General features: G+C 57.8%; 1 protein-coding gene across 10 annotated transcripts in view; it reads right to left on the reverse strand.

The window, feature by feature from the left end:
* Positions 1–4479: 4479 nt before the first annotated feature.
* Positions 4480–24902, reverse strand: part of NKD2 (NKD inhibitor of WNT signaling pathway 2) — a 37229-nt gene continuing 16806 nt past the window's right edge. For 2 of the 10 annotated variants that reach the window (XM_070519898.1, XM_070519897.1), the window contains 7 exons: positions 10444–10504; positions 8931–9112; positions 8478–8672; positions 7669–7816; positions 7107–7191; positions 6374–6501; positions 4480–6016 (listed from right to left, as the gene is read on the reverse strand). In XM_070519898.1, coding sequence (XP_070375999.1) covers positions 5451–6016; positions 6374–6501; positions 7107–7191; positions 7669–7816; positions 8478–8672; positions 8931–9112; positions 10444–10504 — 1365 coding nt within the window. In that variant the 3' untranslated portion in view covers positions 4480–5450. The remainder of the gene's footprint in view (positions 6017–6373; positions 6502–7106; positions 7192–7668; positions 7817–8477; positions 8673–8930; positions 9113–10443; positions 10505–24902) is intronic. The other 8 variants (XM_044779520.2, XM_044779517.2, XM_044779519.2 and 5 more) reach the window with 8 other exon arrangements.

Raw genomic sequence — 24902 nt, forward strand, 5'->3', positions numbered from 1 at the left:
CGCTGGGACTGTGGCGGCAGAGCTGCACGCTGGCGGCTGGCCTGGCGGTGGCTCCCTGGGTGGATGAGGACAGGACTGAGTGCTGTGTCTCGCAGAAACTTAAGACCCACGTGTGTGACTTCGCACGAGGCAGGGACAGTGAAAATGTGACTTCCTTCTGTGGCGGGAGTCATCCGTGTGGAAAGGGGAAGTTGTCCCATCGCAGGTCCCGTCAGGGTTCACTTAGGGGTTTGAGGTGTCCTCGCCTGGGGGGGGTTGGAGACGAGCCCCCGGGGGCTCCCACCGCCCTCGCCCTGGGTGGCTCCCCTTCCCACTGGGCGAGAGGGACGGCCCCTCGGCACTGCTGCCTCCCCCTGCACCCTGCACCCCCGCAGCCCCTTCCAGCCTGGGGTGCTTTCCCTGCGGCAGCTGACCTGGCCCCACCGGCCTCAGCCACAACGAGGCACCCCTCCACTCCCACACGCAGGCTAGCGTCCCCGGCATGCCGGCCACTCGGGCCCGCCCAGGCCCTCCCCACGCCCTGGGCAATGCTGGTCCCGACTGCCCGGCAAGCCTCTTCAGCAGGTCCTCGGCACTCGGGACAAGCGGCTGCTCTGCCTTTCCTTTCCTTGTCTTTGCTGCTCTGCGGTGGCTCCATCCCCCGAGTGACAGGCAGGGATGAAGATGAGGGGACGGGGAACCGAGAGGTCTCGGGACGGTTCCTCACGACTTCTGCCACCACGTTCGTGACTCTGTGCGACCGACGAGATGCCGTCTGCTCCGGAGTGAAGACCCACGCCGGAGCCCAGCGTCCCGTCTACACTGTCCTGAGCGGTCATCTCCCGCGTGTCGTCCAGGAACTCACAGCTCCGTGTGGGACACGAGCTTGTGCTCAGGGGCCGGGGTCCCTGTCTCTGTCCCCTCACGGCGGGATGTCAGAAAGTGCCACCGCAAGTCCCTGAGGGAGCGAGGCCCGAGCGGCCCAGCAGGCTGCACCTCGGCCCCTGCCCGCCAGGGGTCGCCACTGTCCTGACTGTCCCTCCCCGCCCACCCAGGGGAACCCGTGCGAAGGGACTCGCTCCGCTGGCGGTGCTGTGGCCATGGGCCAGTTCCGTCGCTGGTCATCCTGTGCTGTGTGAGCCAAGGGCACGTGCGTGGTGGCAGGCTGAGGCTTCCAGGAACGAGGCCATGTGGGACCGCGTGCGTCGGTAGGTGTATTCCCAGGAGGAGCTGCCGGGTCAGAGGGCTCAGGACAGCTGCCCGCGGAGGAGCGCGCTCAGCACTCTCCAGGTGCTGCTACCAGAGCACACGCCCACCGTCAGCACCTGTGCGTGTCCTCTCGGCCACACCAGGTGCTGGGCATCCGGTCACTCCACCACCTGGGAGTGGCAAGGTCTCCTTGTCATCGTAGTTTGCATTTTCCTGACTCTAAACGAGGGGACCACTGCTTCCCGCCGTACCTTGATGTCCTGCTGGTGAGGCACCTGTTCCGTGTTCCTGTGCGGTTTGCTGTGCCTCCTTCCCGAGTCAGGGTGTATGTGTGTGCCTGATGCCAGCTCCCTGTGGTCTGTGTGCTGCAGGTCTCCCGCCCACTCACCTGCTGGCCTCTCCACGCTTGTCCGGTGCCTTTTGATGGACAGAAGTCCTTCATTTTCATGTCATTTCCTTTCACTTGCTGCCAGCTTTGCCTGGCGAGATGTCCCACCCTGGGCTGAGGTCACAGCCGTCTTCCACATTGCCCGCTGGAGGGCTAGGGCGTGTGTCAGCTGCATTGTGTTCAACCGAGCGGAGTGAGCTGTTGGTCAGGGGTCCATTTGCCCATGGGGACCCAGTGACCCATCTCCATTTGGGGAAAGACTGTCCTTTGGGCCCTGCTCCCTGGGGTCACCCCTGTTACAATCTAGTGACTGTGTTTGGGGGCAGTGCCTGGAATCTGGTCCTGTTCTGTGGGTCACTTTGCCTGGCCTCACACACTGAGTGAATTTCTGTGGCCACCACGTGCCAGGACGGTCAATGGTGTTTTCCCACCTTGCTTTTTCTATTCTGAGCCGCTGGTGTTTCCATACATGTTAGCGTCAGTCAATTGCTACAGAAAGAATCCTGCTGAGGTTGTGACTGAGATCTCATGGCCTCTCTGCACCGTCACCACCGTCGTCACAGTGCAAGGGGCCAATTGCGCACAGGCCGCCTCCGCTGGGCGCTTCCCGAGTGCTCCTGACACGGTGCCGGCTGCCGTGCTGAGGTCCTGTACGTCTCTCTAGGATTATTGGTGGCATTCGATGTTTGGACCACTACTGTAAGTGGTATCTGCACTAGTCAGCGTTGTCTGGAGAAACAGGACTGATGACACACAGGCAGACAGAAGAGGAGATTTGTTACCGGAACCGGTTTACGGGATTATGGAGGCCGAGAGAGCCCGCAAACCGCTGTCTGCCGGCTGGAGAGCCAGGAAAGCCGCTGGGGTGGTTCGTCCGAGCCCCGAGGCTGGGAGCAGAGATGGACGTCCCAGCTCAAGAAGAGAGGGCGGCGGCCTCCATCTCCTTTTTGCGCCGTCTGGGCCCCGGTGGATTGGGTGCCGCTCCCTGAGTTGGTAGGGCCATCTTCTCCACCCCGTGTACTGAATTGGATATCGGTCCCTCCCAGACGCGCCCGGAAATAACGCCTCAGCAGCCGTCGGACTCCCTCAGCCGTCAAGCGGTCACACACCGTTAACCACCACAGCGCCTGCTGAGAATTACCCGGGACCCACTGGCTGCCGTGTAGAAATACAGGGGCTCTCTGGACATGAACCTTCTCTCTGACGCTTTGTGAGACTAAGTTATCCATGGATGCGCCTGGATTGCCACCCTGTCCCACCTTGGGGTGACCCTGGCGGATCCTGTGAGCCGTCAGAAGGCCTTATGTCTGGCCTCGTGGCAGTGAGGGTGCCGGGCTGATTCCCGCTCTCACAGTGGCGCGGGCTGGGGCATTTGTTGCCGGGTTTCGCTTGGTCGTCTGGCTGGCAGACACCCTTTGCAACGTCAGGGAGCTCTCCTCCGTCCTCAGCCTGCTGGGCCCCTCCTCTGTGTCGGCCAGGGACACAGCCTGAACAAGGCTCCCGCTGGACGGGTGCTGGGGGCTGTCCCTTCCGCTCGGCGCAGCAAGGCGCATCATGGGAGGAGCCTGGAGGTCTGGAACTGCACGTAGGAATGGGTCTCTCCAGGGCTCCGGAGCCGGGTGTTTTCCTAAAAACCTGGCTCTTCCCACAGTCTCGGGCCCAAAGCCCCGCCCAGCACCCGTTCCCTTCCGGGCATTCCCGGCTGTGGTCACACCCGCCCCTGCCTGTGGCTCCCAACCCAGCCCCGCGCTGTGCCCAGCACACTCACCTGCCCCCCGCCCCGGCACCGCCTGCCTCCCGGCTCTGAGGGGCCTGTGTCCCAGGGATCTCGGCCCCGGTGCTGGTCCCAGCCGGGAGGTGTGGGTGAGGCCCCCAGGCCCTAGCGCACTCAGTGGCAGGGGGCCCACGGCCGCAGCCCGCCTCCCCCGACCCATGGCCCCGCCATCCACAGATCAGGGAAAGGTCACCCGGGGCCGCCTCCCACCTCCATGGGCGCCTGGGCGGGTCAGTGGGGGAGGGGCACTGACGCGGCTGCCTTCATGCACTGGGATTCATGCGTTCACTAGCTCACCCACTCACACACGTGCTCACGCTCATTCACTCACTCACCACTCATTCAGTCACTCACTCACTCCTCACTCACTCCCCACTCACTCTCACACTCGCTCACACACATGCTCACTCACACGCTCATTCCTCACTCCCTCATTCCTCACTCACTCACTCGGTCACTCACTCCCCACTCACTCCTCACTCCTCACTCCTTCACACACTTGCTCACACGCTCACTCACATGCTCATTCACTCACTCTTAAAACAGCATCAACAGGAACGTGATGTCTAAAGGGGAAGAGAAGACAGTGGTGGAAGATGCATCAGCCTCTCCAGATCCTTGTTTGCAAAGAGCCAGTGTCTCCGTATGAACCTTGGTCCACACAGCCCAGACAAGAGTGTGAAGTGTGCCCTTGCCATGAGCCCAATCTTGGACTGAGGTTTGCTTTTTTTTTCTGAGGAAGATTGGCCCTGGGCTAACATCTGTGCCATCTTGCTCTATTTTTTGTATGTGGGACGCTGCCACAGCATGGCTTGAAGAGCAGTGTGTAGGTCCATGCCTGGGATCAGAACCAGTGAACCCCGGACCACCAAAGCAGAGCACATGAACTTAACCGCTGCGCCACCGGGTCGGCCCCATGGCTGAGGTTTTTTTGAGCAGTAAAATGGGAAAAGAAACTTGCCCATAAATATGGGGTTGTGTGTGCCCGTGTATATGTTGATTTTCCTTCCACAAATGTACAAACAGTGTGGCCCACCCAGCAGGGCTGCCTGCCCGCTGCACCGAGGCTACAGGCTGGTGCAGGTGGACTGACCACATCTATTTAAAAAGCTCGTTTTAAAACAGGTATAACATGTTATAAAATGCAGGTTTTTATTATGACTCAGGGGAAAAAGCTCAAGTACAAGTTGACCACCAATTTGCTTTATCCTTAAAGACAGAGCCAAGAAGGCAGAGCAACGTCTCTGGCACAGATGCACAGGTTGCCAGCACGCCCACTGGCTCCTCTCGGACAGAGCAGCAGCCTCCTGCCTCAGTGGGACCACTGCCAGCCGAGGTTCCTGGACTCAGCGACACCATCACTACCCACACATCCTGGCACCTCCTGCCGACGTGGGACCCTCTCCTAACCCCCAGGAGGGGATCACGCTTCCCCAGAGCTGAGTGTCATGGAAGCTGTGCCACGAGTATTGCGATGCCTGGGTGAGTCCTCTGAGGACGAGAACCTGGCCTCCTGCCCAGCTGTCTGCGTGGTTTAGGCAGAGTCCACCACCTCCCCTGGCCCTGCTGTTGCGTCTGTGTCCACTTAAGATGCTGGTGGCACGTGAGACCAGAGCTGCCCGCAGCCGTGCCAGCCCGCCTGCCTCTGCTCTCTATGCTCTCCCAGGAACTGTCCCGTCTGTCCCGTGTGGCCGTGTCCCGGAGCGGAACTCGCCGCCACACACACAGTGCTGAGGGGCAGCTCCGCAGACCCACGCCTTTGGCTTTATAAAGAAGACATTACACAAGGCTGCCATGCTGCACCTCCCAGCCCTGTGCGCCCAGAGCATGTGGCGCCCTGAGAAACAGACTCAAAGGCCATCCAGCAGAGTCCCTTCAACGCTGCGGGGCCTCGTTTTGGAATCACAGACGAAAGATACAAGTGCATTTTTCTAGGCTTATGTACGATCTTTATGGATTACACAAAATAGCTTTGTAAACCGGGAAACGTCAGTGGCATCAAATGAGTTGATCTCGACGCAGCGTCCGCGGCAGCAGGAGGAGAGGAGCCGAGGCAGGGCCTGCTCCGCCGTGTCCTCGTGGTGTGGGGCTGGGGCCGCGCTAGGACGGGGCGTGGTGGTGGTAGTGGTGGTGGTGGTGGTGCTCGTGGTGGTGGTGGTGTTCGTGGCGCTGGACCACGGGCACCGCGTAGCCCTCGCCCACCAGCACGGGCGGCAGGTCCCTCACCACCTCGTGCTCCACTGCCGCGGGCTGGCCCAACGTCACCTTGAGCGGCGAGTGGCCGTCCCTGCCCTTCTGCCGGTACCGCTTGTGGCCGTAGGACTGTGGCTGGGGCTGCGGGAGGTGGTGGCCGTCCTGGGGGGCCTGCGGCAGGGCAGCTGGTGGGTGGTAGCTGAAGGATCTCCCGGACTTGCCCCCGCTGGGCCCCCCGGGCGGCCTCCCCGAGCCCTTGGGAGACTTGAGGAACTGCTTTTCCTGCCCCTTCAGCCGGGATTGCCCATCCAGGGCCCGGGCAGCGGGCTCCGTGGCCAGCAGGGTATGGTCAGCCAGCACCTGGGACCTGCGGTGGTGCATGGTGTGGGCGTCCGACTCCTGCGAGCGGGACCTACTCTGGGGGCACATGGCCTTGCCCTGGTGCTCCTGCTTGGCCTGTGCTGGTGGCGACCCTGCAGACACGGGCACCCAATGAGACCCTCTGCGGGCCCTGCAGACACGGGCACCCCGTGAGACCCTCTGCGACAACCCTGCAGACATGGGCACCCCGTGAGGCCCTCTGCGGGCCCTGCAGACACGGGCACCCCGTGAGACCCTCTGCGACAACCCTGCAGACACGGGCACCCCGTGAGGCTCTCCGTGGGGCCTGGGACATCTCACCTTGGACCAGGTACACCCACACACCTGGCCGGGGCACCCCGTTGGACGCATGGTGCACTGTGGTTTGCTGCAGGGACCTGGGACCCTTAGGTTGGGCTCGTGCTCCTGAGTGTGGCGTCCACGCCTGGGGCACGGTCTCCAGTACCTACCGGGCCCAAATCTGGACGTGTAGTTCTCAATGCCGGCCAGGTCCAGGTAGTGGTTTCTCCGCTCCGTGTTCTCGTCCACGCAGTAGGACCCGCGCACAGGGCAGGGGTGGGGGTCGGCGCTGGGCCTCCTGGGGACAAGGCACTGACATTGTGCCACTGCGAGGCTGGAGCAGGCAGCAGAGATGTGGGGGGCACCTGCACACGCGGTATGGGGGTCCCCTGGGCTCTGATCAGCCTCCACTGCCCAAGGGACAGCGAGACAAAGGGTGGGTGTCCCTGGGGGGCCCCAAGGGACCCCGGTATCACTGTCGCGAACGCCTCAGGGAACCCACAGGAGCCCCACTCTCCTCTGGGCCACCCGTGAGGGCCTCACGGCAGAGAGCAGGTCACCGCTCTGGGACCTCCATGGCCGCTGTGCCATCACCACAGCCAGCAGGTGGAACCAGGGGCGCCAGGGTGTGCCCGACCGAGGGTCTGGAGGCCACCGGGCTGCCCTTCAGCCTCACCTGCCTCTCAGACAGACGCAGGCATGTGCACTCCAGCCGGAGCGCCAGGTGCAGGGCCCCAAGATGCCACCTCCCCCACAGCAGGCAGTGCCGGGCTCCTCAGTGCCCAGGGCCGTCCTGGCCATCCGCCCTGAGGGGACAGCCCCCAGATCTGCAGGAAGCAGGGGCAGCGGCTGCTCCCACCTGAGGAGGCCCGCCTGGGGCGGACCCAGACCCCAGCCCCTCACCTGATGTGGGCGGACAGCCTCTTGTCAGCCACCCTTGAGTCCTCAGTCAGCTCGCCCTCCATCCCGCAGCGAGCGGGCTCCCGGTCTGGAAGAGGTAGTGGGGCACTCACTCCCTCATCCTCTGGCTGGTTCACTGAGTCATCCAGTTGTCGTTCACTCTCGAATGCATTCACTCATTCATCCATTTGGTCAGTCACTATTCATGCATTCATTCATCATTCATTCACTCAGTTACTACCAATGTAGTCATTCATTTGTCCGCTCCCATGCATTCGCTCACTGGAGCATTCACGCATTCATTCATTCCTTCATTCACTGGAGAAGCAGTTTTGAGCCCCTGCCAGGTGCCAGGCCCTGCTCTGCATCTTCCGGAACCATGGGTGGGGATTCGTGCCCTGGGGGACTGGGGGACACTGAACAGTAGACAGGAGTGACCAGGAACCCATGGCTCTGTGGTGGGAGGCAAGAGCTGGGGGATGTTGTGGCGGGGGGCTGCCATCTAAAGTAGGTCCTCAGGGCCTCTGAGCAGGGGACCTGCTGCTGTGGGGACTCAGGCCCTCACCCTGGCCAGCGGGGGGCCCCTCCTTCCTCTTGCCAGATGGCTCGGGGCTGACGGTCAGCTTCACACGGAGCGTCTTGCTGCTGCCCGATGAGTGGTTGACCGAGGCGTCCACAACCTCGTAGATGGTGTGCATCAGGCTGGACATGTCCTGCGGACAGCAGCAATGTCAGGGATGCAGGCGGTGCACGCTGCCAGGACACCACTGCCCGCCGCCTCCTCCGGGCTGCCAGCCTGTCCAACTCACTCAGCGGCCCAGGCGCCCTGGCTCAGACACGACCGCCTGTCTGGGCCGCCTGCTCTGACCCCATCCACCCCGTGCAGGCACCAAGCTGTCTGAGTAAGCGGCCCTGCTGTTGTAGCAATTGCATCTCTCTGATCTTTTAAATTTCAAACTGAATCCATGTTCAAAGGACTTAGCAATCAGGAAAACTACCCAAGTTTTGCTTTTTAACCCAAACACGCTTATTTTAGTCGCCCTACGTGCTGCTTCCTTTCAAGGGGCATTTTGCCCGTCGTGGACACACAGGCCGGCAGAGGTGGGTGGGGCTCAGTGCCTCACGGGTGCTGCTGGCCCCGGCTGGAGTTCCCGCTGCACCAGAAAAGGTGCCGATGGTGCTGGGCCCCAGGGAGGAGACGTGGCCTCCAGCAGCTCCATGGTCGCCGGGTCCCCTGCCCGCCTGCCTCCCTCACCCTGGAGCGGGGCCCAGCCCATCTCCCCATCAGGAGACCAGGGGCCTGGTCGTCTGTCTGTCTGTCTGCTGCCAGCGCCCTTCCCCGGGGACCAGGCGATGCGGACACAGGCAGATCACCTCCCTGGTGGCCTTTCCGCTGTTGTCAAAGCCGTAAAGCGTGAATGTCCACTCCTGGCGGTTGTCCTCCTCCACCGAGACGTCGCACTGGAGCGCCTGCGGGCACGCGGGGCAGAGCGCGCGGTTGTCCTCCCCCTGCGCCGGGAGCCCTGAGCCTCCGCCTGCCCCCTCCCGCTGCTCCGTCACACTCCTGCCCTGTGTGGCCGGGGAGACAGGACGGTTTGTAAAGTCGCCTCCCATATCATTCCTGTGGTGGGGCACGCCACGCCTGGAAAAGTCCCGCAAGTTATTTGGTGCCACATCGGCCAGTTTTGGCGGAATTCACGGCAACACCCTCTGCCCACAGGAGCACGGGATGCTGGGAGCACGTTCAACCCTTCCAACCAGCTGAACCTCAGGTGAACCGTCCAGGCTGCCAGGTCCACAGATGCCCACATTAGGGCCGATACGCACCACACGGGCCCCGGGACCTGCCTGCAGGAGAGCCAGGCTGGGGCAAAGACCTACGTCGATGTCCAGGCGCTTCCTGCCCAGTCCTCGCGGGGCCTCGCGGTGTGCTGCTCTCTCTCCATCGTCCGCGCTGAAGAGCTGTCCTGGGCCCTCGAGGCCCTCGGCCTTCTCAGGTGGAAGCACCACTGGTGGGACGAGAGGTGCAGAAGGGGCTCATTTCCCCTGGTTCAGCTCAAGCAGGTGATGCTGGGCAGTGGGGATGCTGGAAGGTGTGGCCCCGGGAGCCGTCCAAGCCCTGACCCTCTCCAGACGGGCCTGAGTGGAGAGCCTGTCCTTCCAGAACAAGGCATCAAGGGACCCGTGCCAGGGTCGGCCCTCGCCCGGGTCGGCCACGGCCTGGTGCTCCCTCAGCCCTCGCCCGGGTCGGCCACGGCCTGGTGCTCCCTCAGCCCTCGCCCGGGTCGGCCACGGCTGGGTGCGCCCTCCTGCCTGTGCCCCAACCGCCCAGCAGTGGCTTTGGAGTACAGGGTCGGGAGGAGGCTGCCCCACAGGCCCATGAGGGCTGGTCCCTCCTGCGGGCTCCAGGGGGTCACTGCATTGTCTGGCTTCCCCTCCCCGTCGACACGTCCAGTTTCCCAACAGCCCTCAACGCCAGGATCCACAGAAGCCGCCTGCACTGAGCCTGTCAGCTGAGCGGCCTCCGGGCGTGATGGATGGTGAGCATCTCCACTCTGGCTCATGTTCTCCAGGACGGGGACCAGGCGTCTCCCGTTCAGACCTGCCGACAGGTGCTTGGACAGGTGCGAGCTGGGAAGATGGCTCAGGGCCCGAGTTCCCAGGGAGGAAGCTCTCAGAGCCCCTCTGACAGCAGCCCTGCTGGTTTGCCCCCCGCACCCCGTGTGACGCCTGCCCTGCATGATGCTGAGGACACTCACCCTGGGCCCTGCCCGCGGGCAAGCCTGGGGATAACCTGCCGTGGATCTGCTCTTGGCAGTGACTCAAGCCGTCAACACTCACAGCTGACCGTTTCCGACAGCCTGATGATGCTGACGCAGGACATCAGACCCAGAGCCGACCCGTGGACTCACCAGATCCCTCTCTTGGGAGTTGGGCCGTGCCGCCTGCATGTCCAGGCTCACGGGAACTCTGAAGGTGGACAAGCTCCTGTGACTCGAGCTTTGGCTTCTCTGATGCCCAGACCCAAGACCCAAGACCCAAGGCGCCTGCTTTGGGTAAGGAGGCCGAGTGAAAGGCGTTCCCAAGTCCATTTCAGGAACAAATTGCTTATAAAAGTAGGGGATGGATGCAGCTCACAGCTCGCCTGCGCCTGAGAGCGGCCATCACTGGGGACCTGTAGCCACCAGGGTTGGTCCGGGTCTGGTGGGCCAAGCTGAGGAGATGGCGTGTGGGTGGTCCTCGTCTTCAGGGGCTCAGCTCGTCCCGGGGGGCCTGAGGGCAGGTCCCGGGCAGGTGCCTCGGGTGCGAGGGAGTCCATGAGGTTTGGGGAAGGACTTACCCTCTAGGGGACACTGGTCCTCCCGAGAAAGTCCCTCCTTGGGGTCCCCGCTGGGCAGCTCCTGCAGGGAGGAGAGTGGAGCTGCGTGACCACGCAGCTGAGCGGGGCACATCGTGGACACCCCACGAACTCCAGGTGCCAGAGCCAACTCCAGCTTCCCGGGAGGCCACATGCTCAGTCCACGGCCTCTCCGTGCCCCACTTAGCCTCAGATCTTGAGACAGCAAAGCACACGCACATCCCACCGTGTTGTTGTTTCCACCAGACCTGTCCCCAGGACGAGGCTCGGTGGCTGCCACTGCACCGGCTGCCTCACGCTGAGACCCACATGCCCGTGGAGGGCCTGGCCTCTATCTGACAGCGCGGCCCGATGAGAACAGAACTCACGTGTGACCTTTGCTGAGAGAGGCGGGCACGGGACAGACACCAGGCTGCAGACAGGGGACCCACCTGCCCTCTGCTGCCCAGCCCCGCTCGAGGCACTTCCCGCCAGAGCCGGACACAAGAAAGGAAGTGATGCTCCTCAGCTGCCCGAGAACCTGGGCAGTCGGACCTGGGCGGCAGACAGGGAGGCGCCTCCCCCAGGGCACCTGGCACCCCAGACGCTCAGCAATCCTTGGTCAGGGTCCTCGCAGGGGATGGTAGAAGGTTCCAGACAGACCCGCTGCCCCCCGAGGGTACAGGCAGTGGGGAGGGGACGGGACCCCCGCTCTTACCCACAAACAGGCCTAAAGTTGCCCCCACAGTGGTGAGTACTGTTGGGTGGAACCAATGCATCCCGCCAGCTCTCCTCTTGTGCAGATGCACAACTCGAAGAGGTCAAGTGTACAGCAGGCCGTCCCAGGGAGCCTGGGTGGGCATGGACCCCTCAGGCCCAGGTGGCCAGAGAGAGATCAGGCCACGCTCGGCCGTGGGAGCCGCCTCGTCCCTCCCCCTTTCTGTTTCATCAAAGCCTCTGAACCCCCCGGGGTGGCCTGGTGGCATCCTCACGCTGGCCGGTGACCACAGGAGCCTCTGTCGCCCTGAGGCACCCCTGGTCACAGGAGGAAACTGGGGGCCGTGCGTCAGCTCTGCCTCCACAGCACCAGCCACGCGGCCACCACCTTTCACGCACCCTCAGGTTTCCTGTCCCAGGGACCTGGGTCCACCAGCTGCCGGACACTGCAGCTTTGTGCCAGCACCCTCCCCCCAGGGCCGTGTCCATCGGCCAGAGGAAAAGGGACACAGATCTTCCTCAAACTGAGGACGCTCAACATGGTCAGAGAGCACAGCATCGTCAGCTTGCGCTTTCCGAGAGGCTCCACAGCAAACAAAACAAAAACCACGAGAAACCAGAACGCTTTCACCCAAGTGCACAAACTGATTAGTCAGCAGAGGTGTTGACGAGGAACATGGACGCCCTCAAACGCCCAGGTGCAGGTAAACGAGGTGAGCGCAGACCCACCAGCCCGGCACTTGCTGGCCCAGGTTTGGGGAGGAGCCGGACTGCCCCTCCGCAGGGAGGAGGGGACCCAATGGGCCTCGGGTCTCCCCAGGACCACCGGGGTGCGGCAGGGGAGGACACGAGGGAGGGAGCGTGGACAGCAGACAGCAGACAGCAGACGTCCACCGGCTGCAGGCACCACCTCGGGCCCACTGAAGCAACCTGGCAGTGGGACAGTGCCTGGGAAGGACGATCGGGCCAGCGTCCCTGGGCCGGGCCGGGCTCTCGGCGGCAGAGGGAGGACCTGGCACCTTCCTGCCTCCTGGCCCCGCGGCCATCATGCCCTCAGGATGACACTGCCTCCAGTCTGTCTTCAGGATGCCAGCTGGGAAATACGCTTGGACTCGTTTTAATAAGAAACAAAACACCCAGTTCTGAAAAGGTGCCACTTCCCTCCTCATGTAAAGCCCCGACACGCAAAGGGCTTGGCTTCGTGCCGTGCTGCGGGTAGGCTCGGTGTCCCAGAGCCCCGAGCCAGCCTGAAGAACTTCTCTCACTGGTGCGACAGGGCTGAGCTCTGACCCAGGTGACATTAAGATAAAACCAACACTTCTAAAAACCTGACTTTCAGTGAAATTTTTCTGCAGAATTAAAACCAGCTGTGAAGCTGAGGTCCAGGCATTCATGGGGAGCAGGACGGCGCCGGGACTCTGGGACGTGGCCTCAGGGGGCAGGGCCAGGGCAGAGGGCTGCGGGTCAGCAGCATCCGAGACCACAAGCAGAGGGTGCCAGGGTCAGCTGCAGCTGCAAGCTTTAAGGCCATCAAGTGTGCGGGGCTGGAGCCCGGGGTGGGGGGGCCGTGGCTCCCAGTATCAGTACCCCGAATACTGGGACCTCGGGGGCTCCAGCTCAGAACTTCTCCCCTGGAACTCAGGGTGGGGTGGACAGGGAGCCTGCCTGGTGAAGAGCCCCTCCAGGGCTCTGACCATCCCCTCCTCCACCACGTCCCCCAAAAGGTACCCGGCCAGGCTCCATGTTTGGCTAACGGTCAGAATGCTCAGATCCTGCATGATTCTAGATGCTTCCACCCCGGCCCGAGCACTTGACACCCATCTAGTTACAGTCAGAGAAGTAAAAGGAATGCAGTAACTATCCTGGGTCGAAGGGTGTGAGAGCGAGCTGTGTGCGGCGATTCTCGCTGAGAGAGCTAGGGTCGCTAAGTGAAACGCCAGGAAGCCTCCAAGAACCACTTCCAGGAAGGGCTGCATCCCGGAGGAGCCATGGTGCAGTGGCTTCTGTAGGACCACAGACACCAGCAGACGGACAAGCGGGGACCAGCAGTTTCACGTCACTTCAACTCGGCTGAAAATGTCAAAGGAAAACCAAAACCTACCCACGTACTCTCCATGTGAGGTCAAAATAGTTAAAAATTCAAAAATACATTCCCTTTCTTGTTTTCAAAATAATCGGAGCATTTTGGTGTACTGTGTTGGTTACAGACAGGAGTATAATAAATGCATTGGGATGGGGGAAGGTTCCAGAAGAAACCCAGGAATTCAAAGTAGACCAGTCTGCACAGATCCTGGGCTGGTCTCCTGGAGACGCTCCCAAAGCTCCACTAATGATGCGCTAACACGGTGATGGCACGGTAACCAGGATGGACACAGTGATCAGTGACGGATACAGTAGCCACTCACCACTTATTTCCCTAACGTGCCTGGAGGTTCCACTGGAAAGGAGGTTCATCCACGTACAGCCCAACGTTAGAACACACAGTGTTCACCTAAGAGCCAGATCAACAACCACCCCGGGGATGCAGAGGACCAAATAAGTAGAAAGAGCTTTTGTGGGGAGGTAACAATTCTCGTCCTGTAACTGGCGATTTCAGTGAAGCCCGTCCTGGTTACACATAAATGCCCTTTCATCTGTGCTCCTTTGGTAAATGGAAGGGCCAAGAGCGCTAATTGCAACCTATAAAACCTACCTCAGGGCTGCTGGCCAGTGCGGCTCCCCCCCCCGCCGTGACCTGCGAGGCAGCCGAACCCCACATAACTGGGGCCCTCTAGTGAGACTGGGGTGCAAACGGACACCCATGTCCTGATGTCCTGAGCGGGGGCCCGCCTCCAGAGGCAGCGACCCCCGGGGTGGGGACCAGCCCACCATGCTGAGCGTGGCCCCCTCCCCTGCTCTGAGCCCCCCTTCTGGAGCACCCCTCACTCCCTTTGCCCCCCAAAGAAGCCCCAGCCTCCTGCATATAAGACCCTCCAAGCCAGCTCTCACTCTCCTCTGGCCCCAGTTCCTCACCTCCCTGCCTGGCCAAGCTCCCGTGGAGGGTCCTCGGCACCACCCTCCTTACTCCCTGTGGCTGACGGTGGCTCTGACCCCACTCTGTCCCTGCCGTGACCTGGGACGTCCTCATCAAGCCAGCAGGGGCCTCTTGGCCGCTCAGCCCACCCAGTGATGTTCAGGCCTGATCTGGGGCACCTGGCCCTGGGGGGCAGCCCTCTTCTCAGGCCCCAGCTCCCACCTCCTGCTGCCCTGGCAGCACTGGCCATTCCTTCTCCGGCATCTGCTGGACCCTCCTGTGGCAGGGTGCTCTGGGGCCTGGATCAGAGGCCACGGCCCCCTACGCTTTACGAGCGCCCAGGTCATTCTTTCGCATGTCAACGCCCAGCGTGCACTAGGGTGCTTGTCCAGCTTCTGAACTCTCAGAATCCACCCGAGGTCCTGGCATGGACACGGGGTCTGTGGCCGGTGCTCAGTGGCCAACAAGCTTACGGGGGCTGCACCTTCCGACCTTCCCCAGAGCTTGTCAACACCCCCACCTCCTAAGATGCTGCCACCAGGCAAACTGAAGTCCCTCGGGCCAGCAGCACTCAGGGCAAATTCAGTCCTTGCTCTGTCCCGGGAAGGGCCGGCGGCTCCCTTTGTCCACACAGACAAATCCTGCGCAGTGTTTCCCTCAGAAGACCCAGGTTAGTCCGGCCTAGAGTCTTTCAAGGAGGGGAGCATGGGGTTGGGTGTATTTGGGCTTCAATAAGCAGGAGCAGTAAGGACAACGAGGCTCGGGGGACAGGCCGTTAATGTCCTGTGGCTGCCGAACAAATGGCCACAAACTGAGGAGCTGCTTAAAACAACAGGAATTCATCCTCTCACAGTTCTGGGGCCAGAAGTCAGAAATTAAGGTGTCTGCAGGACCAGGCTCCCTCCGGAGGCTGGGAGGGGTGGGCAGAAGCGGGGGACCTTCCTGCTTTCTGCTCTAGCGGGTGCCCCCATGTCCCTGGGCTTGTGGCCATGCCGCTCCAAGCTCTGCTCTGTTGTGACGTGGGCTCCTCCTGCGTCGTCTCCTCCGTGTCACATCTCCCACTGCCTCCCTCCCACAGACACGTGCGAGGCAGCTGGGGCCACCTCCTAACCCCCATCCCAAGAGCCTTCACTTCACCACATCTGCAAAGACATGTTTTCCATGTAAGGCCACAGCCACAGGGTCGAGGGATGAGGACAGGGACGTTCTTGGGGCCATGACTCAGCCCACCACCTTCTGGAAGCTGGGCCTGGTCTCGGTTTTGCTACAAACTGGTTGACAGTCCTGAATCAGCCACCTAATCGCTCCAGCCGCCATTTCCTTCTGGTGAAACAAGGAAGGGGTTCCCTGAGCGCCACCGCGTGCCAGCAGCATTCCACACACGCAGGCCGAGGCACCGAGGCACCCTGTGCACCAGGCCGAGGCACTGGGGGACCCCTGCGCACGCAGGCCGTGGCACTGGGGCCACCCGCACATGCACGCACGCCGAGGGACTGGCCCCCAAACTAGGCAGAGTGCTGCCACGCGCTGCCACACAGGTTAACACCACCGGCTGTGATTATGACCTGAGCTTGCTCCCTGGGGCTTCCTTCTTCTCAACAAGCCTGAGGGTAAAGGAGAGACGGGTTCCTGCCTCAGAGCTGGGGTTACACCTGGAAGTGTGAGGAACAGACTGTGCCAGGAGCGGCGACATGTCTGCTTCCAAAAGTGGATTCTTCACAGACTCGAGAGGCCTCTCCAGCTTTCGTTTTGGGGAATCCCGTCTTGCCCTGGGGGCAAATATTTACTCCCACCCGGAAATCCAGTTGAGGCCAGAGGAGCAAGAGCATAGTTTTCTCTCTGTGAAAGATCCAGGGACATTCTGTTGTGACAAGTATCCAGAGTGTCCCTCGTGGAGAGCTGGGCCGCTGGCTCTGGGCAGGCAGAGCACGTCTGCACACCTGCCTCGACCCCCCACGCGGGTGCAGAACTGCCCCTTGCGTCCGTTAAAGATACTGTGAGATGCTAGAAGCTCTAGGTTCTGGATGCACTGGCCCCATTGAATGTGAGGTCAAGGCTGCTTCCGAGGGCGGGACCCGGTACACTTGCGTCCTGCGTCTGCTCCGAGGCGCAGTGGAGGTGGGGGCAGGAGGGGCTCCGAGGGGGCGGGAACGGGAGGTGGGGGCGACAGAGATGGGGAGGGCAGGGCTGAAAGGAGGGGAGAACGGAGCAGGCCTGTTGGTGGTATTTTCCAGAACTAACTGCTCTTGACAGAACAGTCACTAGACGCCCCCAGGTCCCTCAGGAGAGGGTGGCCCTAAATGCCGGGTGGACATTTGGGGTCTCGAGTCCCGTGGGGCCCACACTTGCTGTCACGGAGGTCACCTAGAAGGTGCTGTTCTCTGAGTATTCCCACCAAGTCAGAACCAAGATGGCTCTTTTCTGCCCAGGTTCCTTCACCCCCGGCAAACGGTGCTTCTGGACTCACAGAGACCTCCTCCCTCCCGCCTGCTCCCCAGCGGGATTCCCCCTCGGCCCTGTTCACACCAGCCCCACCTCCCACAGCTGGGCTGTGGGGACTGGACGGCCCTCATTGCTGGGGCTGCTGCCGGCCCGGCCTGGCGGGGTTTCTGGCGTCAGGCTAGCCTGACCCCTCCGGGCCTCGAGCGGTGAGGGAGGAGGCCCTAAAACTGAGACCACCTTGACCAGCTTCTGCAGCCAGCACTGCCCAACCAGCCACAGAACTCTCCAGAAGCAAAAGGCCTCCGTGTCAGGGGCCAGCAGGACAAGCTTGCCCCTCTGTGGGGGCAGCTCAGCCCAGGCTTAATCCTGCAAACACTGGCAGCCCTGGGTACTGGGGACCAGGGTCAGGAGCTGCCTGCTGGGTCATGGCAGATCCTAGGGCCATGGGGCCATAGTGGGCATCACGGGCAGGCGCAGTTCATGGGGCTCAGAGAGGAGGCTGAGGGGCAGGAGAGAGGCCAGGTGTGGCCGGGGCCCCCAGGCAGGCACCCCCGTCAGCCTGGTGCTGCAGGTGGCCAAGGCCACTTCTGGGCAGTTTGGGCTGGGCAGGGGGCAGGGCCGATGCGACGTCCAGGCCAGGATGTCCGGGGCCAGGGACGTGCCTGGGCTTCTGCTCGGGCTGTCAGGACACTGGATGTGGGGAGGCTTGGGGTCATCACGCACCGGACAGAACTGGGCCACGCGGGAAAGGGCAAAAGGACAGGCCGGACTGAGCGACCCTAAGGGCCGGATGCCCCAGAGCGCTTGAGGGGAAGAGGAGAGGCTGGTGGCTAGTGAGGAGTGGGGAGGAAGCAGGAAGGAGGGGTGTGGGGGCCGCAGGTGGAGGGGTGGGAGGGGGGAGGGGCTGCAGCTGCAGGCCGAGCTCTGCAGGAGCCTGGGTCCAGCTGGGGAAAGAGGGGACCTGGAGGGCGACTGCTCCACGGTCTTTAAACGCGCCGACCCCCACTCCCCAGGTCCAGGAACACAGGAACGCAGGGCGGCTCAGACGCCTCCAGCTTGGAGGGTTGGTGTCGGAGGAAATGGAGGCAGGGCTCCTTCCAGAGTTTGTTTTTTATAAGAAACGCTCCGGGGGAGGCGGAGGCCCTGTCCCGTCGGTGGAATTTGACTTCAAGGTGATCCGCCAGCGCGTCTGTCTGGAACCGCCACGGCCGCTTTGAAGTCCCAGCCTCGGTTTCAGCGGCTAAACAGTTTCAGATGTGACAATGCCGTTTTATGGGCCTAATAATTCTGACACATGTGCGGCTGGGGCCCGCGGAGGGTTCCCGTTCCAGGGGCCGCTGCGCACGTTATTCTCAACTCCTGATTTTGAAGCGAAAGATTAAGGCCGATGAAACGAAAGCCTTCACGAGAAGGGGCGGCGCCCAGGCGCCCACACCCGCCACAGATGGTTTTAGTTTCTTTCTTGCAAAATCACAACAAGGCTTGGAGAGCCAAGAGGGGTGTTTCTAGGTTTGCCCGTCGGTGCTTCTGGGTTAGGACTGTTCAGTCAGACTTTATAACAACCGAGTTTGGAATTGCCATCTAGACACCCCGTACTCTGGGGACCAGGGTCTCTCCTCAAATAAATGCGTGAGTCTCGTCACGCAGCCATGCTCTGCTGTGGTCACTTCCCGTATGAGCTCAGAAAGTAACAATGATTCCGTCTCCGTCTTCATCTTGGCCCACTGCAGTTGTTCAATACTTTGATCATTTTAATAAGATAATAATGTTTTACACGCCCCACGTGTCCTGGTCTACGGAGATTTTTTTGTTGGTACCGACTCACCCAAAGGAACACCCTGACCCCTGACAGGGTCCCCAGGGACCCCACACTGGGACCTTGCCGGAGAGTGGTGGCCAAGCTTGTGGCAGGAGTCACTGAAAACATATGCCATGGGGGATGGGTGTGTCCACTGAGGGCACATGCCACGGGGGAAGGGGCATCCATGAGGGCATGCACCAAGAGCGATGGGAGTGTCCACTGAGAGTATGCACCACGGGGGACGGGGGCATCTAGCGAGGGCACGCGCGACGGGGTGTCCAGTGAGGGCACACACCAAGAGCAACACGGGTGTCCAGTGAGGGCACGCGTGACGGGGGACGGGAGCATCCACTGAGGGCATGCACCAAGAGCAATGCGACTGTCCAGTGAGGGCACGCGCCATGGGGGACGGGGGTGTCCAGTGAGGGCATGTGCAACGGGGGTGTCCAGTGAGGGCACACGCCATGGGGGACGGGGGTGTCCAGTGAGGGCATGTGCAACGGGGGTGTCCAGTGAGGGCACGCACCAAGAGCAACACGAGTGTCCAGTGAGAGCACATGCCACGGGGGACGGGAGCATCCAGCGAGGGCATGGGCCACGGGGGATGGGAGTGTCCACTGAGGGCACGTGCCACGGGTGATGGGGTTGTCCAGTGAGGGAACGGGCCATGGGCGATGGGGGCGTCCAGCGAGGGAACGTGCCATGGGTGATGGGGGCGTCCAGTGAGGGCATGCAGCATGGGCAATGGGGGCGTCCAGCAAGGGCATGTGCCACGGGGGACTGGGGCATCCAGTGAGGGCACACCATCAAGGACCCAGCCCGGCAGCCAGCCCAGAGTGCATCACTATGAATGAGTGAGTGACTGAGTGGCCCCGGGCTACCTGAAGGAGAGACAGCTGCATCACCAAGCACACGCAGGGAAAAGACCACATTAGCGGAGGGCCGGCAAGGAGCTGGGTGAAAAACCCGGTGGCCAGGATTCTCTCTCCCCTCTGCTTAGAGAGAGGGTCATGGTGACTGGTGTCATCCACATTAAGTGATGTGATTGGGAGGAGAAGCCGAGCGAGCACCTGACACCAAGCCTCACGCTCGTCCCTGGGAACTGGAAGCCACGTCCCCTGGTGTCACCACCGTCAAGCAGGTGTGGCTGTGGAGGGCAGGCTGCGGGGGTGGGGGGGGTGAGGCATTTCAGCACCAGTGTAACATATATGTGAACGTGTGCGTGTGTGTACGCAGCTAGCCTATGTACATGTGCACGTATGTCTGCATACACACACGACACACAGTGTATATGCACACACCACACACACACACAGTGTATATGCACACACTACACACAGTGTATATGCACACACGACACACAGTGTATATGCACACACCACACACACACAGTATATATGCACACACACACAGTATATATGCACACACCACACACACACAGTATATATGCACACACACACAGTATATATGCACACACCACACACACACAGTATATATGCACACACACACAGTATATATGCACACACCACACACACACAGTATATATGCACACACGACACACAGTGTATATGCACACACGACACACACACAGTGTATATGCACACACCACACACACACAGTATATATGCACACACACACAGTATATATGCACACACACACACACAGTATATATGCACACACGACACACAGTGTATATGCACACACACACACACACAGTATATATGCACACACGACACACAGTGTATATGCACACACGACACACACACAGTGTATATGCACACACCACACACACACAGTATATATGCACACACACACAGTATATATGCACACACCACACACACACAGTATATATGCACACACCACACAGTATATATGCACACACCACACACACACAGTATATATGCACACACGACACACACAGTATATATGCACACACTACACACACAGTATATATGCACACACACACACAGTGTATATGCACACACACACAGTATATATGCACACACCACACACACACAGTATATATGCACACACCACACAGTATATATGCACACACCACACACACACAGTATATATGCACACACGACACACACAGTATATATGCACACACTACACACACAGTATATATGCACACACGACACACACACAGTGTATATGCACACACCACACACACAGTGTATATGCACACACGACACACACAGTATATATGCACACACTACACACACAGTATATATGCACACACGACACACACACAGTGTATATGCACACACGACACACACACACAGTATATATGCACACACTACACACACAGTATATATGCACACACTACACACACAGTATATATGCACACACGACACACACACAGTGTATATGCACACACGACACACACACACAGTATATATGCACACACTACACACACACACAGTATATATGCACACACCACACACACACAGTATATATGCACACACGACACACACAGTATATATGCACACACTACACACACAGTATATATGCACACACGACACACACACAGTGTATATGCACACACGACACACACACACAGTATATATGCACACACTACACACACAGTATATATGCACACACTACACACACAGTATATATGCACACACGACACACACACAGTGTATATGCACACACGACACACACACACAGTATATATGCACACACTACACACACACACACAGTATATATTCACACACCACACACACACAGTATATATGCACACACGACACACACACACAGTATATATGCACACACGACACACACACACAGTATATATGCACACACAACACACACACAGTATATATGCACACACGACACACACACACAGTATATATGCACACACCACACACACACAGTATATATGCACACACCACACACACACACAGTATATATGCACACACCACACACACACACAGTATATATGCACACACCACACACACACAGTATATATGCACACACCACACACACACAGTGTATATGCACACACGACACACACACACAGTATATATGCACACACGACACACACACACAGTATATATGCACACACGACACACACACAGTATATATGCACACACGACACACACACACAGTATATATGCACACACTACACACACACACACAGTATATATGCACACACCACACACACACACAGTATATATGCACACACTACACACACACAGTATATATGCACACACGACACACACACAGTATATATGCACACACCACACAGTATATATGCACACACCACACACACACAGTATATATGCACACACACACAGTATATATGCACACACCACACACACACAGTATATATGCACACACCACACAGTATATATGCACACACCACACACACACAGTATATATGCACACACGACACACACAGTATATATGCACACACTACACACACAGTATATATGCACACACACACACAGTGTATATGCACACACACACAGTATATATGCACACACCACACACACACAGTATATATGCACACACCACACAGTATATATGCACACACCACACACACACAGTATATATGCACACACGACACACACAGTATATATGCACACACTACACACACAGTATATATGCACACACGACACACACACAGTGTATATGCACACACCACACACACAGTGTATATGCACACACGACACACACAGTATATATGCACACACTACACACACAGTATATATGCACACACGACACACACACAGTGTATATGCACACATGACACACACACACAGTATATATGCACACACTACACACACAGTATATATGCACACACTACACACACAGTATATATGCACACACGACACACACACAGTGTATATGCACACACGACACACACACACAGTATATATGCACACACTACACACACACACAGTATATATGCACACACCACACACACACAGTATATATGCACACACGACACACACAGTATATATGCACACACTACACACACAGTATATATGCACACACGACACACACACAGTGTATATGCACACACGACACACACACACAGTATATATGCACACACTACACACACAGTATATATGCACACACTACACACACAGTATATATGCACACACGACACACACACAGTGTATATGCACACACGACACACACACACAGTATATATGCACACACTACACACACACACACAGTATATATGCACACACCACACACACACAGTATATATGCACACACGACACACACACACAGTATATATGCACACACGACACACACACACAGTATATATGCACACACTACACACACACAGTATATATGCACACACGACACACACACACAGTATATATGCACACACCACACACACACAGTATATATGCACACACCACACACACACACAGTATATATGCACACACCACACACACACACAGTATATATGCACACACCACACACACACAGTATATATGCACACACCACACACACACAGTGTATATGCACACACGACACACACACACAGTATATATGCACACACGACACACACACACAGTATATATGCACACACCACACACACACAGTATATATGCACACACCACACACACACACAGTATATATGCACACACCACACACACACACAGTATATATGCACACACACACACAGTATATATGCACACACTACACACACAGTATATATGCACACACGATGCACACACAGTGTATATGCACACACGACACACACACACAGTATATATGCACACACTACACACACAGTATATATGCACACACGACACACACACAGTGTATATGCACACACGACACACACACACAGTATATATGCACACACTACACACACACACACAGTATATATGCACACACCACACACACACAGTATATATGCACACACGACACACACACACAGTATATATGCACACACGACACACACACACAGTATATATGCACACACTACACACACACAGTATATATGCACACACGACACACACACACAGTATATATGCACACACCACACACACACAGTATATATGCACACACCACACACACACACAGTATATATGCACACACTACACACACACAGTATATATGCACACACGACACACACACACAGTATATATGCACACACCACACACACACAGTATATATGCACACACCACACACACACACAGTATATATGCACACACCACACACACACACAGTATATATGCACACACCACACACACACAGTATATATGCACACACCACACACACACAGTGTATATGCACACACGACACACACACACAGTATATATGCACACACTACACACACACACACAGTATATATGCACACACCACACACACACAGTATATATGCACACACGACACACACACACAGTATATATGCACACACGACACACACACACAGTATATATGCACACACGACACACACACAGTATATATGCACACACGACACACACACACAGTATATATGCACACACCACACACACACAGTATATATGCACACACCACACACACACACAGTATATATGCACACACTACACACACACAGTATATATGCACACACGACACACACACACAGTATATATGCACACACCACACACACACAGTATATATGCACACACCACACACACACACAGTATATATGCACACACCACACACACACACAGTATATATGCACACACACACACAGTATATATGCACACACTACACACACAGTATATATGCACACACGACGCACACACAGTGTATATGCACACACGACACACACACACAGTATATATGCACACACTACACACACACACACAGTATATATGCACACACCACACACACACAGTATATATGCACACACGACACACACACACAGTATATATGCACACATGACACACACACACAGTATATATGCACACACTACACACACACAGTATATATGCACACACTACACACACACACAGTATATATGCACACACGACACACACAGTATATATGCACACACTACACACACAGTATATATGCACACACGACACACACACAGTGTATATGCACACACCACACACACACAGTATATATGCACACACTACACACACACACAGTATATATGCACACACTACACACACACAGTATATATGCACACACTACACACACACACAGTATATATGCACACACCACACACACAGTATATATGCACACACGACACACACACACAGTATATATGCACACACTACACACACACACAGTGTATATGCACACACACACACAGTATATATGCACACACGACACACACACAGTATATATGCACACACTACACACACACACAGTATATATGCACACACACACACAGTATATATGCACACACGACACACACACAGTATATATGCACACACGACACACACACACAGTATATATGCACACACTACACACACACACAGTGTATATGCACACACGACACACACACACAGTATATATGCACACACTACACACACACACACA

This window comes from Equus asinus, chromosome 10 (assembly GCF_041296235.1).
Source record: "Equus asinus isolate D_3611 breed Donkey chromosome 10, EquAss-T2T_v2, whole genome shotgun sequence".
Classification (NCBI taxonomy): domain Eukaryota; kingdom Metazoa; phylum Chordata; class Mammalia; order Perissodactyla; family Equidae; genus Equus; species Equus asinus.